At 45.3% G+C, this 12,995-nt stretch overlaps 1 protein-coding gene across 3 annotated transcripts in view; it reads right to left on the bottom strand.

The window, feature by feature from the left end:
• The window catches only part of spef2 (sperm flagellar 2), a 714,991-nt gene that overhangs the window by 493,989 nt on the left and 208,007 nt on the right, over positions 1-12,995 (bottom strand). For all 3 annotated transcript variants that reach the window (XM_072592835.1, XM_072592845.1, XM_072592854.1), the window contains exon 26: positions 396-500. In XM_072592835.1, coding sequence (XP_072448936.1) covers positions 396-500 — 105 coding nt within the window. The remainder of the gene's footprint in view (positions 1-395; positions 501-12,995) is intronic.

Below are 12,995 nucleotides of genomic sequence, written 5' to 3'. Positions count from 1 at the left end.
CGCCCTCTGGGTGAAAATCCATCACCCTCAACTTTCCCTTATTATTGACCCTTGTATTAACTGAGATATTCACCCTGTCCATGCCCGGAATCACTGGGTAGATATGGGGCAGGAAGGAGGCCATTGATCAATACCTGCCTTCCATGGTGTTGGTGCTGAACTCTTGCCCTTTCTCCCCCTATCCCTGCTCACCGTTTCCATCCCGTTCCCTCCCGAATGCCTCAGTTGAAGCTGCCTCCTCTACATTTCCAGACAGACCATTCCAGACCCTCACCACTCACTGAGTGAAACCATTTGTTTTCCATTTAAGTTTTTATTCTTGTGTGAAGTAATTTAACACTGTGGACTCTAAGCTGAGTGTTGAACACACGCCCTGCATCTCCTCATGTACTTACATGTGTTGGTCTACTTCATCGTCCTGTGGCTCTGACTTGCTGTCTGTCACTGCCGTACTGCTCTCTGGCTCTCGCTGTGTTTCCGATTGGCTGGAATCATAAGCACTAGAACAGCAGCAAGAACAGAACTTTCAGCAGTTAATATTGACCAGTACCCAACGCCCCCACCCTCAACCCCAGCCACACCCCGACCCTGGTCTGTTTGTCTGTCGCTCACACACTCACTCATAGACACACACACACACACACAGACACACACACAGAAACACACACTCTCACAGACACACACACAGAGACACACACTCACACACAGACACAGACAGAGACACACACTCACACACACAGACAGACAGAGACACACACACACACAGAGACACACACTCACACACACACTCACTCACTCACACACACACTCACACATACACACAGACACACACACACACAGACAGAGACACACACACACACAGAGACACACACTCACACACACACTCACTCACACACACACACACTCACACATACACACACACACACACACACACACAGAGACACACACACACAGACAGAGACACACACTCACACACACACAGACACAGACACTCACACAGACACAGACACACACACACACAGACAGAGACACACACACACTCACACAGACACACACTCACACACAGACACACACTCACACAGACACAGACACACACACACACATACTCCCACAGACACACACACACACAAACAGACACACACTCACACAGACAGAGACACACACTCACACACAGACACACACACAGACACAGACACACACTCACACAGACACACACTCACACAGACACAGACACACACTCACACAGACACACACACAGACACATACTCCAACAGACACACACACACAGACACACACTCACACAGAGACACACACTCACACACAGACACACACTCACAGACACACATACACAGACACAGACACACATACACAGACACAGACACACACACACATACATACACACAGACACTTTCACACACACACACGCACACTCACATACAAAGACACACACACACTCACTCACACACAGACACACACTCACACACAGACTCACACACACTCAGACACACACACACAGACTCACACACACACACTCACACACACACTCACACACACAATCATATACACTCACTCGTAATCACTCACACACACAGACACAATCACTCACACACACAGACACACACACACACTTTCACACACACTCACATACACAGACTCACACACACACTCACAGACACACACTCACACACACTCACACACAGACTCACACACACAGACTCACACACACACTCACGCACACACACACTCACAGACACACTCACACTCATATACACTCACTCATAATCACTCACACACACACAGACGCACTCACACACACTCACAAAGACAGACAGACACACACACAGACACACTCACTCACACAGACACACACTCACTCACACACATACCCACCCATACACTGACTCACACACAGACTCACACACACACTCATGCACACACACACAGACACACACTCACACACACACTCTTACACATACACACACTCACACACACAGACTAACACACACACACACTCACTCACATTCACACACACACACACAGACACACACACTCACTCATATTCACTCACACACAGTCAGACACACACTCACAGACAGACTCACTCACACACAGACACACACACACACAGTCAGACACACACACACACACACTCACAGACAGACAGAACACACACACACACTCACACACATACTCACTCACACACATACTCACTCACACACACACACACACAGACACACATACACAAAATCACTGGTTTTGGTTTTAACGTCACTGATCAAATTAATACACAGCAACAAACATCTTTAGCTACTGTGATGCTGTGAGGTATCACTGGTTAGTATGCTGCCTGAACTGCTGTGCTCTTCCAGCACCACTAATCCAGTATTTGGTTTTCAGCATCTGCAGTCATTGTTTTTACTCAGTATATCGTGTCGAGTGAAATGAAGACAAAATATTGTTGGAAAACTGGCTGAATGCAGGAGAGAAAGTGAGAATGAGCAGCGTGTAACTACTGGTGTCTCACATCTCACGGTGTTACGGCCTCAACATTGTTCTTATTCATTGACAGGAAATAGGTGTCACTGGCTGGGTCCAGTATTTATTACCCCGTCCCTAGTTGCCCCTTGAGAAGGTGGGGGTGAGCTGCCTTCCTGACCCACTGCAGTCCATGTGCTGTCGGGTGACCCACAATGCCCTGAGGGAGGGAATTCCAGGATTCTGACCCCGGGACACTGAAGGAACGGTGATATATTTCCAAATCAGGATGGGGAGGGGCTTGGAGGGGAACTTGCAGGGGGTGGTGTTCCCATGTATCTGCTGCCCTTTGTCCTTCTAGATGGAAGTGGTCGTGGGTTTGGAAGGTGCTGCCTGAGGATCTTTGGTGAGTTTCTGCAGTGTTCCTTGTAGATAGTACACACTGCAGTTACTGAGCGTCGGTGGGGGAGGGAGGGGATGTTTGTGGATGTGGGGCCAATCAAGGGCTGCTTTATCCTGGATGGTGTCAAGCTTCTTGAGTGTTGTTGGAGCTGCCCCCATCCAGGGGCAAGTGGGGAGTATGCCAACAACACTCAAGAAGCTTGACACCATCCAGGACAAATCAGCCCCCACTTGAATGGCACCTCCATAATCGCCCCTCCCCCACCAACACTCAGTAGTAGCAGTGTGTACTGTCTACAAGATGCTGAAATTCACCAAAGATCCTCAGACAGCACCTTGCAAACCCACAGCCACTTCCATCAAGGAGGACAAGAACAGCAGATACATAGGAATACCACTCCCTCAAATTCCCCGTCAAGTCATAGAGTGGTGTGGTGGTTCTCACTGCTGCCTCAGAGCACCAGGGACCCAGGTTTGATTCCTGCTTTGGGCAACTATCTGTCACATTCTCCCCGTGTCTGTGTGGGCTTCCTCTGGGTACTCCGGCTTCCTCCCACAGTCTAACGATGTGCAGGTTAGGGTGGATTAGCCATGGAATTTGCAAGGTTACAGGGATAGGGTAGAGTGTGGGCCTGGGTGGGATGTTCTTCAGAGGTTAAGCTGAATGTCCTGCTTACACACTGTAGGGATTCTATGATATGATTTTAAGCCGCTCACCATTTTGATTTGGAAAGATATCACCACTGATAAATCCCCAGGGTGTATAATCTACATCCCAGTGGATGCATCGGAGACCATCTTCCAAGAATCGTTAGACTCCGGATTGGAGAGTAGATAATGTTATCCCTCTATTTAAGAAGGGAGGCTGAGAGAAAACCAGGAATTATAAACCAATTAGACTGACCAGCAGCTGGGAAAATGGGAGAGTTCAGTGCAACTGAGTACTTGGAAAACAGTGACAGGATGGAACAGAATCAGCATGGTTCAAAAAACAGGAATCATGTTTGACAAACTAGCTGAAATTCTTTGAGGATATAACCAATAGAGTCAATGAGGTCTGAGGTTTATTTGGACTTTCAACCAAGTCCCACAAGAGCGATTAATGTGTAAAATTAATGCTCATGGGATTTGGGGTAGTGTCTTCAGATGGTCAGAAAACTGGTTAGCAGACAGGAAACACAGAATAGGAATAAACGGCTCTTTATCTGAGTGGCATGCAGTGACTAGTGGAGTACCACAGGGACTGGGACCCCAGCTATTCACAATATAAATTCATAATTTAAATGAAAGACTGAAATGTAATACCTCCAAATTTTCAGATGACACAAATCTGGATAGCAAGCTTTGAGAAGATTTGTAGCTCAGGTTGAGGTTCTGGATGTAGGTTTGCTCACTGAGCTGGAAGGTTCAGTTTCAGACGTTTTGTCACCCTATGTGGTAACATCATCAGTGAGCCTCTGGATGAAGCACTAGTGGCGTGGCCCGGTTTTGATTTATGCATTTAGGTTTCCTTTGGTTGGTGGTGCCATTTTCTGTGGTGACATCATTTCCTGTGGTGATGTCATTTCCTGTTCTTTTTCTCAGGGGATTGGTAAATGGGATCCAAGTCGATGTGTCTGTTGATAGAGTTCCGGTTGGAATGCCATGTTTCTAGGATTCTCGTGTGAGTCACTGTTTGACTTGTCCGAGGATGGATGTGTTGTCCCAGTCGAAGTGGTGTCCCTCCTCATCCGTATGTGAGGATACGAGTGAGAGAGGGTCATGTCTTTTCGTGGCTAATTGGTGTTCATGTATCCTGGTGGCTAATTTTCTGCCTGTTTGTCCAATGTTAGTGTTTGTTACAGTCCTTACACTGTATTTTGCAAAAATAACAAACAAGCAAAACTAATGTCATTTACAAAATACCTTGCAGATACTACTAGCCACAAAACAACATGACCCTCTCTCACTCGTATCCTCACATACGGATGAGGAAGGGCACCACTTCGACTGGGACAACACATCCATCCTAGGACAAGCCAAACAGAGACACGCACGAGAATTCCTTAAAGCATGGCATTCTAACCGGAACTCTATCAACAAACACATCGAGTTAGACCCCATCTACCACCCCCTGAGAAAAGGAACAGGAAATTACATCACCACAGGAAATGGCGTCACCACCGGAAATGAAAGGAAACCTAAACACATAAATTGAAAACGGGCCATGCCACCAGTGCTTCATCTGGAGGCTCACTGATGATGTTAGTATGGTGACAAAATGTCTGAAAACGAACCTTCCAGTTCAGCGAGTAAACATACATCCATCCACAAATCTGGATGGTGGGTGAACTGTGAGGAGGATGCAGAGATATTACAGTGTGATTTAGATAAGTTGAGTGAGTGGGAAAATGGAGGGTGGATGCAGTACAATATGAATCAGTATGAGGTGATTCAGTTTGATAGCAAAGACAAGGAAGTCGATTATTATCTGAGTAGCTATAAATTGAGAGAGGGGAATGTTCAATGAAAACTGGGTGTCCTTGTACACCAGTCACTGAAGGTAATCATGCAGGTGCAGCAGGTGGGAAAGAAGACAAATGGTAGGTTGGCCTTCATAGCGAGACGTTTCAAATACAGGAGCAGGGATGTCATCCTCTAACTGTACAAGGCCTTAACGAGACCACACTTGGCATATTCTGTGCAGTGTTTGTTTTCTGAACTGAGGAAGGATGTTTTTGTTCTCAGGGGAGTGCAGCAAAAGTTTACCAGACTGATTCCTGATCTATAAGAAGAGATTACATCTGTACAGGTTTCTTGTTTTCCTGACCATTGTGTTGATGTGGGTGGACCAGGACAGATTGTTGGTGACTGTCATTCCCAGGAACTTGATGCTGTCCACCATGGCCACCTCAGCCTCACAGATACAGACAGGGGTGCACCCTCCACTCAATGACCAGCAATGACCAGCTCCTTCATTTTGCTGATGTTGATGGAGAGTTTGCTGTCCTTCCACTCTGTCACTAACCACTCCATCTCTTTCCTGTATTCTGTCTCATTGTTGTTTGAGATCAGACCCACAATGGTGGTGTCAACAGCAGACTTGTAAATGGAACTGGGATGAAATTTGGCCACACAGTTGTGAGTGTATAAGGAGTATAGCAGGAGGCTGAGTACCAACCTCGCAGGGTACTGACGTTCAGGATTATTTTGGAGGTGGTGTTGATACCTATTCATACTGAGTGCAGTCTGTGGCTCAGGAAGGCAAGGATCCAGTTACAGAGTGGGAAGAGTTTGGAGATGAGTTCTCTATTCTTTCTGACAGAGTTTATAACCACACATTTTCCCACATGATACTTCATCTGTCGAGATTGTCTCCACGTGCTTCATCTGCCTGTACCCCTCTGCAGACTCTGTGTCATGCTCACCACTTGCCTTCCAACCAGTTTTTGTGCCATCTGCAGATGTGGCTATAGTGCATCCACTTTCCTCATCAAAGTTACCAATATAATAATGGAAATAACTGTGGCCCCAGCACTGATCCCTGTGGCACTCCATAAGTTACAGGTGACCAGCCTGAAGATGTCCCCCCTTAACCCAACTAATGTTCCAATCTATTAATGAGCCAATCCTCTATCCTTGACAATATATTACCTCCCAACACTGAATAGGATAGAGTATACAATAGAATAGAACATCCTTTACTGTCATGTGTACTCCACTGTAGAGGTACAGTGAAAAGCTTTTACAATACCTGCCTCTCATGGTGCTATCACAGGTAAGGTACCTAGATACAAGGACATTCCAAAGAGGAATAAAAAGTAGTTGCTTTACTTTACAGAGTTTAAAAAATAAGTTAGAAATAAGATATCACTAAAGGATTGACATTACAGTCAGTGGTTTTTACCTTATTATATAGGTTAATTTATGGTAGCTTATCAAACATCTACTGAGAATTCAAATAAATTACATCCACTGCTTCCCCATTATCGATCCAGCACGTTACCTCCTCAACAAATTCTGGTAAATGGGTCAGGACTGATGTCCCCTTCCTGAAGCCGTGCTGACCCTGCGTGATTACAGTCTCTATTTCCAAATGCTGTGCTGCCAGATCCTTTATAATAGACTCCAACATTCTCCCAATAACAGACAGTAATCTAACTGGCCTATAGTTACATGTTCTTTGTCTTTTCCCTATTTCCAATGAAAGTGTTTCAGTGACAATTTTCCAAATTTCTGAGACTGTTCCAGAATCTCAGTATTCCTGGAAGATTACTGCCAGTGCATCCAACATCTTTATATTAAACGAATGGTTGAATTAAGAATATAGATGGAAAGTGTGAAGATAAAATCCAATAGCAGGGTCCTGTGCTTAAACAAGGGAGACCTTAATAGGATGAGGGAGCAGTTGGCTAAAGTAGACTGGAAACAAAGGCGTTATGGTGGGACAGTTGAGGAGCAGTGGAAGACTTCCAAAGCAATTTTTCAAAGTCATAGAGTCACAGAGATGTACAGCATGGAAACAGACCCTTCGGTCCAACCCGTCCATGCTGACCAGATATCCCAACCCAATCTAGTCCCACCTGCCAGCACCCGGCCCATATCCCTCCAAACCCTTCCTATTCATATACCCAGCCAAATGCCTTTTAAATGCTGTTAATGTACCAGCCTCCACCACATCCTCTGGCAGCTCATTCCATACACATACCACCCTCTGTGTGAAAAAGATGCCCCTTAGGTCTCTTTTATATCTTTCCCCTCTCACCCTAAACCTATGCCCTCTAATTCTGGACTCACCCACCCCAGGGAAAAGACTTTGCCTATTTACCCTATCCATGCCCCTCATAATTTTATAAACCTCTATAAGGTCACCCCTCAGCCTCCGACGCTCCAGGGAAAACAGCCCCAGCCTATTCAGCCTCTCCCTGTAGCTCAGATCCTCCAACCCTGGCAACATCCTTGTAAATCTTTTCTGAACCCTTTCAAGTTTCACAACATCTTTCCAATAGGAAGGAGACCAGAATTGCATGCAATATTCCAACAGTGGCCTAACCAATGTCTTGTACAGCTGCAACATGACCTCCCAACTCCTGTACTCAATACTCTGACCAGTAAAGGAAAGCATACCAAACGCCGCCTTCACTATCCTATCTACCTGCAACTCCACTTTCAAGGAGCTATGAACCTGCACTCCATGGTCTCTTTGTTCAGCAACACTCCCTAGGACCTTACCAAGTGTGTAAGTCCTGCCCTGAATTGCTTTCGTAAAATGCAGCACCTCACATTTATCAAAGTGCTCAGCAAAAGTATATTCCAGTGAAAAGGAAGGACTGTAGGAAAAGGGGTAATCTGCCGTGGGTGTCTAAGGAAATAAGGGAGGCTTTCACATTGAAAGAGAAGGCAGATAGAGTGGCCAAGATCAGCAGGAAACTAGAGATTGGGGAAAGTTTTAAAGGTCAACAGAAAGCCACAGAAAGAGCTGTGTCGGTCCTCACAGTGGAGGATGTGAATAACATGTCAATAATTGACAAAGCGATGAAGGTAGGTGAGGACCTGGAAACAATCATTATTACAGAAGAGGTAGTGTTCGGCAAGATAATGGAGTTGAGGATAGACAAGTCTCCTGGCCCTGATGGAATCCATCCCAGGGTAGTAAAAGAGATGGCAGGAGAAATAGCAAGTGCACTGGTGGTAATTTTCCAAAATTTGCTGGACTCTGGGGCAGTTCCAGCAGATTGGAAAACAGCAAATGTGACACCTCTGTTTAAAAAGGGCAGTAGACAAAAGATGGGCAATTATAGACCCGTTAGTTTAACTTCTGTAGTGGGGAAGATGCTTGAGTCTGTTATCAAGGAAAAAATAGCAAGGCATCTCAATAGAAATTGTCCCGTTGGGCAGATGGGCATGTGTTCATGAAGGGCAGGTTATGCTTAACTAATTTACTGGAATTTTATGAAGACATTACGAACAAGATGGACAATGGGGACACAGTGGATGTGGTGTATCTAGATTTCCAAAAGATCTTTGAGAGGGTGCTGCACAAGAGGGTGCTGCATCAGATAAAGATGCATGGTGTTATGGGTGAAGTATTAGCATGGATAGAGGATTGGTTAACTAACAGGAAGCAAAGAGTGGGGATAAGTGAGTATTAGTCTGGTTGGAAATCAGTAACTCGTGGTGTGCCTCAGGGATCAGTGTAGGGACTGCAATTATTCACAATTTACACAGATGATTTGGAGTTGGAGGACACGTGTAATGTGTCAGAGTTTGTGGATGGCACTAAGATGAGTGGCAGAGCAAAGTGTGCAGGGAACTGTGAAACTTTGCAGAGGAACATAGATAGTTTAAGTGAGTGGGCAAAGGTCTGGTAGATGGAATACAATGTTAATAAATGTGAAGTCATCCATTTTGGTCGGAGTAACAGTAAACAGGATTATTACTTGAATGGTGAAACGTTGCAGCATTCTGCTATGCAGAGGGATCTGGGTGTCCTTGTGCATGAATCCCAGAAGGTTGGTCTGTAGGTACAACAGGTAATTAGGAAGGAAAATGGGATTTTGATCTCCATTGCTGAAGGGATTGAGTTTAAAAGCAGGGAGGTTATGTTACAGCTGGAGTACTGTGTGCAGTTTTGGTCTCCTTACTTGAGAAAGGATGTACTGGCACTGGAAGGGGTTCTGAATGTAGGTTTGCTCACTGAGCTGGAAGGTTCATTTTCATGCCAGCAAACCTAGATCCAGAGCCTCAACCTGAGCTACAAATCTTCTCAAAACTCGCTAACTGGAGGGGGTGCAAAGGAGGTTCACTAGGTTGGTTCCGGAGTTGAGCAGAGACTGAGTAGACTGGGATTATATTCAGTGGAATTTAAAAGAATGAGGGAGGTCTTACAGAAACATGTACAATTATGAAGGGAATCGATAAGATAGAAGTAAGCAGAATGTTTCCACTGGCAGGTGAAACTAGGACAAGAGGGTATAGCCTTAAGATTAGGGGGAGCAGGTTTAGGACAGAATTGAGAAGGAACCTCTTCACTCAGAGGGTTGTGAATCCATGGAATTCCCTGCCCAAGGAAGTAGTTGACCCTACATCGTTTTTAAAGCTAAGATAGGTAACTTATTGAACAGTAAAGAAATTAAGGAATACGTGGAGCTGATGAGACCTGTAAAGATCAGCCATGATCTTATTGAATGGTAGAGCAGGCTCGAAGGGCCGAACGGCCTCCTCCTGCATCCTAGCTCTCATGGTCTTATGTCCTTGTGTTCTGAGACATCGCTCAGGGGACTTAGACCTATAAGTTTCCTTAGCACGTTTTCTTGAATGACAGTTATTCTTTTTATTTCTTCTCCTCCTTTTGCCCCTTCTATATTCAGTAATTTTACTACAGTCTAGATCGATTTGAAGTGTTTATTCAACTCCTCTGCCATTTCCTGGCTCCTCATTATTTATTTCCCCAGACTCATTCTCTCAGGGCCCTCTGTACACTTTGACCTCTCTTCCTGTTTATATTTGTAAAGAAATACTTGCTGTCCATCTTGTTGATATTTGCAGGTTTACCCTCAAACTCTACTTCCTCACTATTATTTTTCTGGTTGGCTTCTGTTGCTTATTAAAACTTTTCTCAATCCTCTGGCCTTGTCACTAACCTTTGCCACGTTGAGAGAAAAATGTACAATCTGATGCTGTCATTAACTTCGGAACAAAAACAGAAGTTGCTGGAAAAGCTCAGCAGGTCAGGCAGCAGCTGTGAAGAAAACTCAGAGTTAACATGTGGGTCCAGTGACCCTTCCTGCCATTAGTTTCCCTGGTTAACCAGGGCTGCCTTATCCTCTCTCCTCACTGTGATACAGAGTCATAGAGTCCCACAGCACAGAGACAGGTCCTTTGCCCCAAACTGGTCCATCAATGCTAACCCTATTTCCCTGCACTCAGTTCATATCCTCCTGAACCTTTCCTATCCATGTATTTGTCCAAATGCTTTTTAAATGTTGTTAATGTACCTGCCTCAACCACTTCCTCTGGCAGCTCATTCATATGCGTACCACCCTCTTTGTAAAAACGTTTCCCCTCAGGTTCCCTTTTATACTTTCCCCTCTAACCTTAAACTGATGTCCTCTAGTCCTCGATTCCCCAACCCTGGGAAACAGACTGAGTGCGTTCACCCTATCCATGCCTCTCATGATCTTATACATTTCTATAATATCCCCCCTTAGTCTCCTACATCTAAAGAAAAACATCCGAGCTTGTCCAACCTCACCCTTTATCTCAGATCCTTCAGTCCAGGCAATATCTTTGTAAATTTCTTTACACTCTTTCCAGTTTAATAACATCCTTCCTACAGCGAGGTGACCAAACCTGAACACAATACTCTAAGTCTGGCCTTGCCACTGTCCTGTATAACTGCAACATAACTTCCCAACTTCTATACCCAGTGCCCTGACTGATGAAGGCCAGTTTGCCAAAAGCCTTCTTCGCTGCCCTGTCTACCTGGGACTCCACTTTGAGAGAACCATGCACCTGAACCCCAATGTCCCTCTATTCCACTCCACTCCTTAAGGCTCTACCATTCACCATGACACTCCTACCTTGAGATGACTTTTAAAAATGCGTGACCTCACACTTACCGTTACTAAACTCCATTTGCCATTTCTCAGCCCACTTTCCCAGCTGATCAAGGTCCTGCTGCAATTTCTGAGAACCTTCCTCTCTGTCCACGGTACCACCTATTTTAGGGTCATCCTGCCTTGTACATTCCCATCTAAATCACTGATATCGATAACAAACAGCAATGGGCCCAGCACCGAGCCCTGAGACACTCCACTAGTCACAGGCCTCCAGTCCAACCAACATCCTTCCACTATTACCCTCTGCTCCCACCATCAAGACAATTGTATATCCAATTTGCCAGCTCCCCCTGGATTCCACATGATCTAACCTTCCAGAGCAAGGAGAAAGTGAGGACAGTGGATACTGGAGATAAGAGTTGAGAGAGTGGTGCTGGAAAAGCACAGCAGGTCAGACAGCATCCAAGGAGCAGGAGAATCGATGTCTTGGGCATAAGCCGGTTATCATTCCTGAGGAAGGAAGGGCTTATGCCAGAAACATAGATTCTCCTGCTCTTTGGAAGCTGCCGAACCGGCTGTGCTTTTCCAGTACCACACTCTAACCTTCCAGAGCAGCCTAACATGTGGAACATCATCAGAGGCCTGACTGAAATCCATACAGACCAATCTTTGTTTTGAGCCATGAACCATTTTCCTAACTGTCTGCCATTGTTCTTGAACCGCCTTTGCAGCTAGACTCCCCCGACTGCCTCCATTCAGCTCTACCCTCTTCTCTCTCGATCATCCCTGTTCACTAACAGAGCAGCCCTCCCATTTTTAACTGACCTCCTGACCTACCTAAATGTCAGCTAGCCTGCAATGTTCAACTTCTACGCTTTATCACCTTGCAACCATGACTAACAATAGCTGTCAGACCACAAATATTTGTGCTGTCAATTAATTCGCCTTTTTGACGATTTCTGTAACCTTTAATCTTAGCTGTACTCTGGGGTTTTGACCATCTGTCCCGAATTATGGTCATTTCTGAGTCAACTGCAGTACAGAGCAAGGATGTGATGCAGCCTGCCACTCAAGTTGTTGACCAGCTGAGATCAGAGCTGTGTCATCAGACCCAGACTGACCTGATGTAACTTGCGTGAGTTTGTGGTTGTGGTGGTGTTAACACTGAAATCAATCTCCCCAAAGACGTACATATGATGCAACTGTCTGATTTAAAGTCTTTTTGGTGGTTGTGTTATTTTTGAGGTTTTTTATACTAATTAATGTCACATGGTGACATTAAGGACATTATGAAATGTATTCACTTCCTGGAAATAATCAAAGTCAAATGTCAGGACAGAATCTGCAATGTTTCAGTTTGCACTTTAAGGCTGCTCTGTAAGATTCTTGTAACTCAAGAAGCAAGAGTGACGATACTGCATATCCAAATCAGCATTTGATTAAATGGGATGTAAGTCATTGGGATTCAGATGAACACCTGCAGCACATCGGAAGATGGTTGTGGTTGTTGGAGGGTCAGTCATCTCAGCTCCAGGACATCTCTGCAGGAGTCCCTCAGGGGAGGGTCCGAGACCCAAC

The sequence above is a fragment of the Chiloscyllium punctatum genome, chromosome 2 (genome assembly GCF_047496795.1).
Source record: "Chiloscyllium punctatum isolate Juve2018m chromosome 2, sChiPun1.3, whole genome shotgun sequence".
Taxonomy (NCBI): domain Eukaryota; kingdom Metazoa; phylum Chordata; class Chondrichthyes; order Orectolobiformes; family Hemiscylliidae; genus Chiloscyllium; species Chiloscyllium punctatum.
The sequence above is the reverse complement of the archived record's forward strand: the minus strand, read 5'-3'. Positions and strand labels throughout refer to the sequence as shown.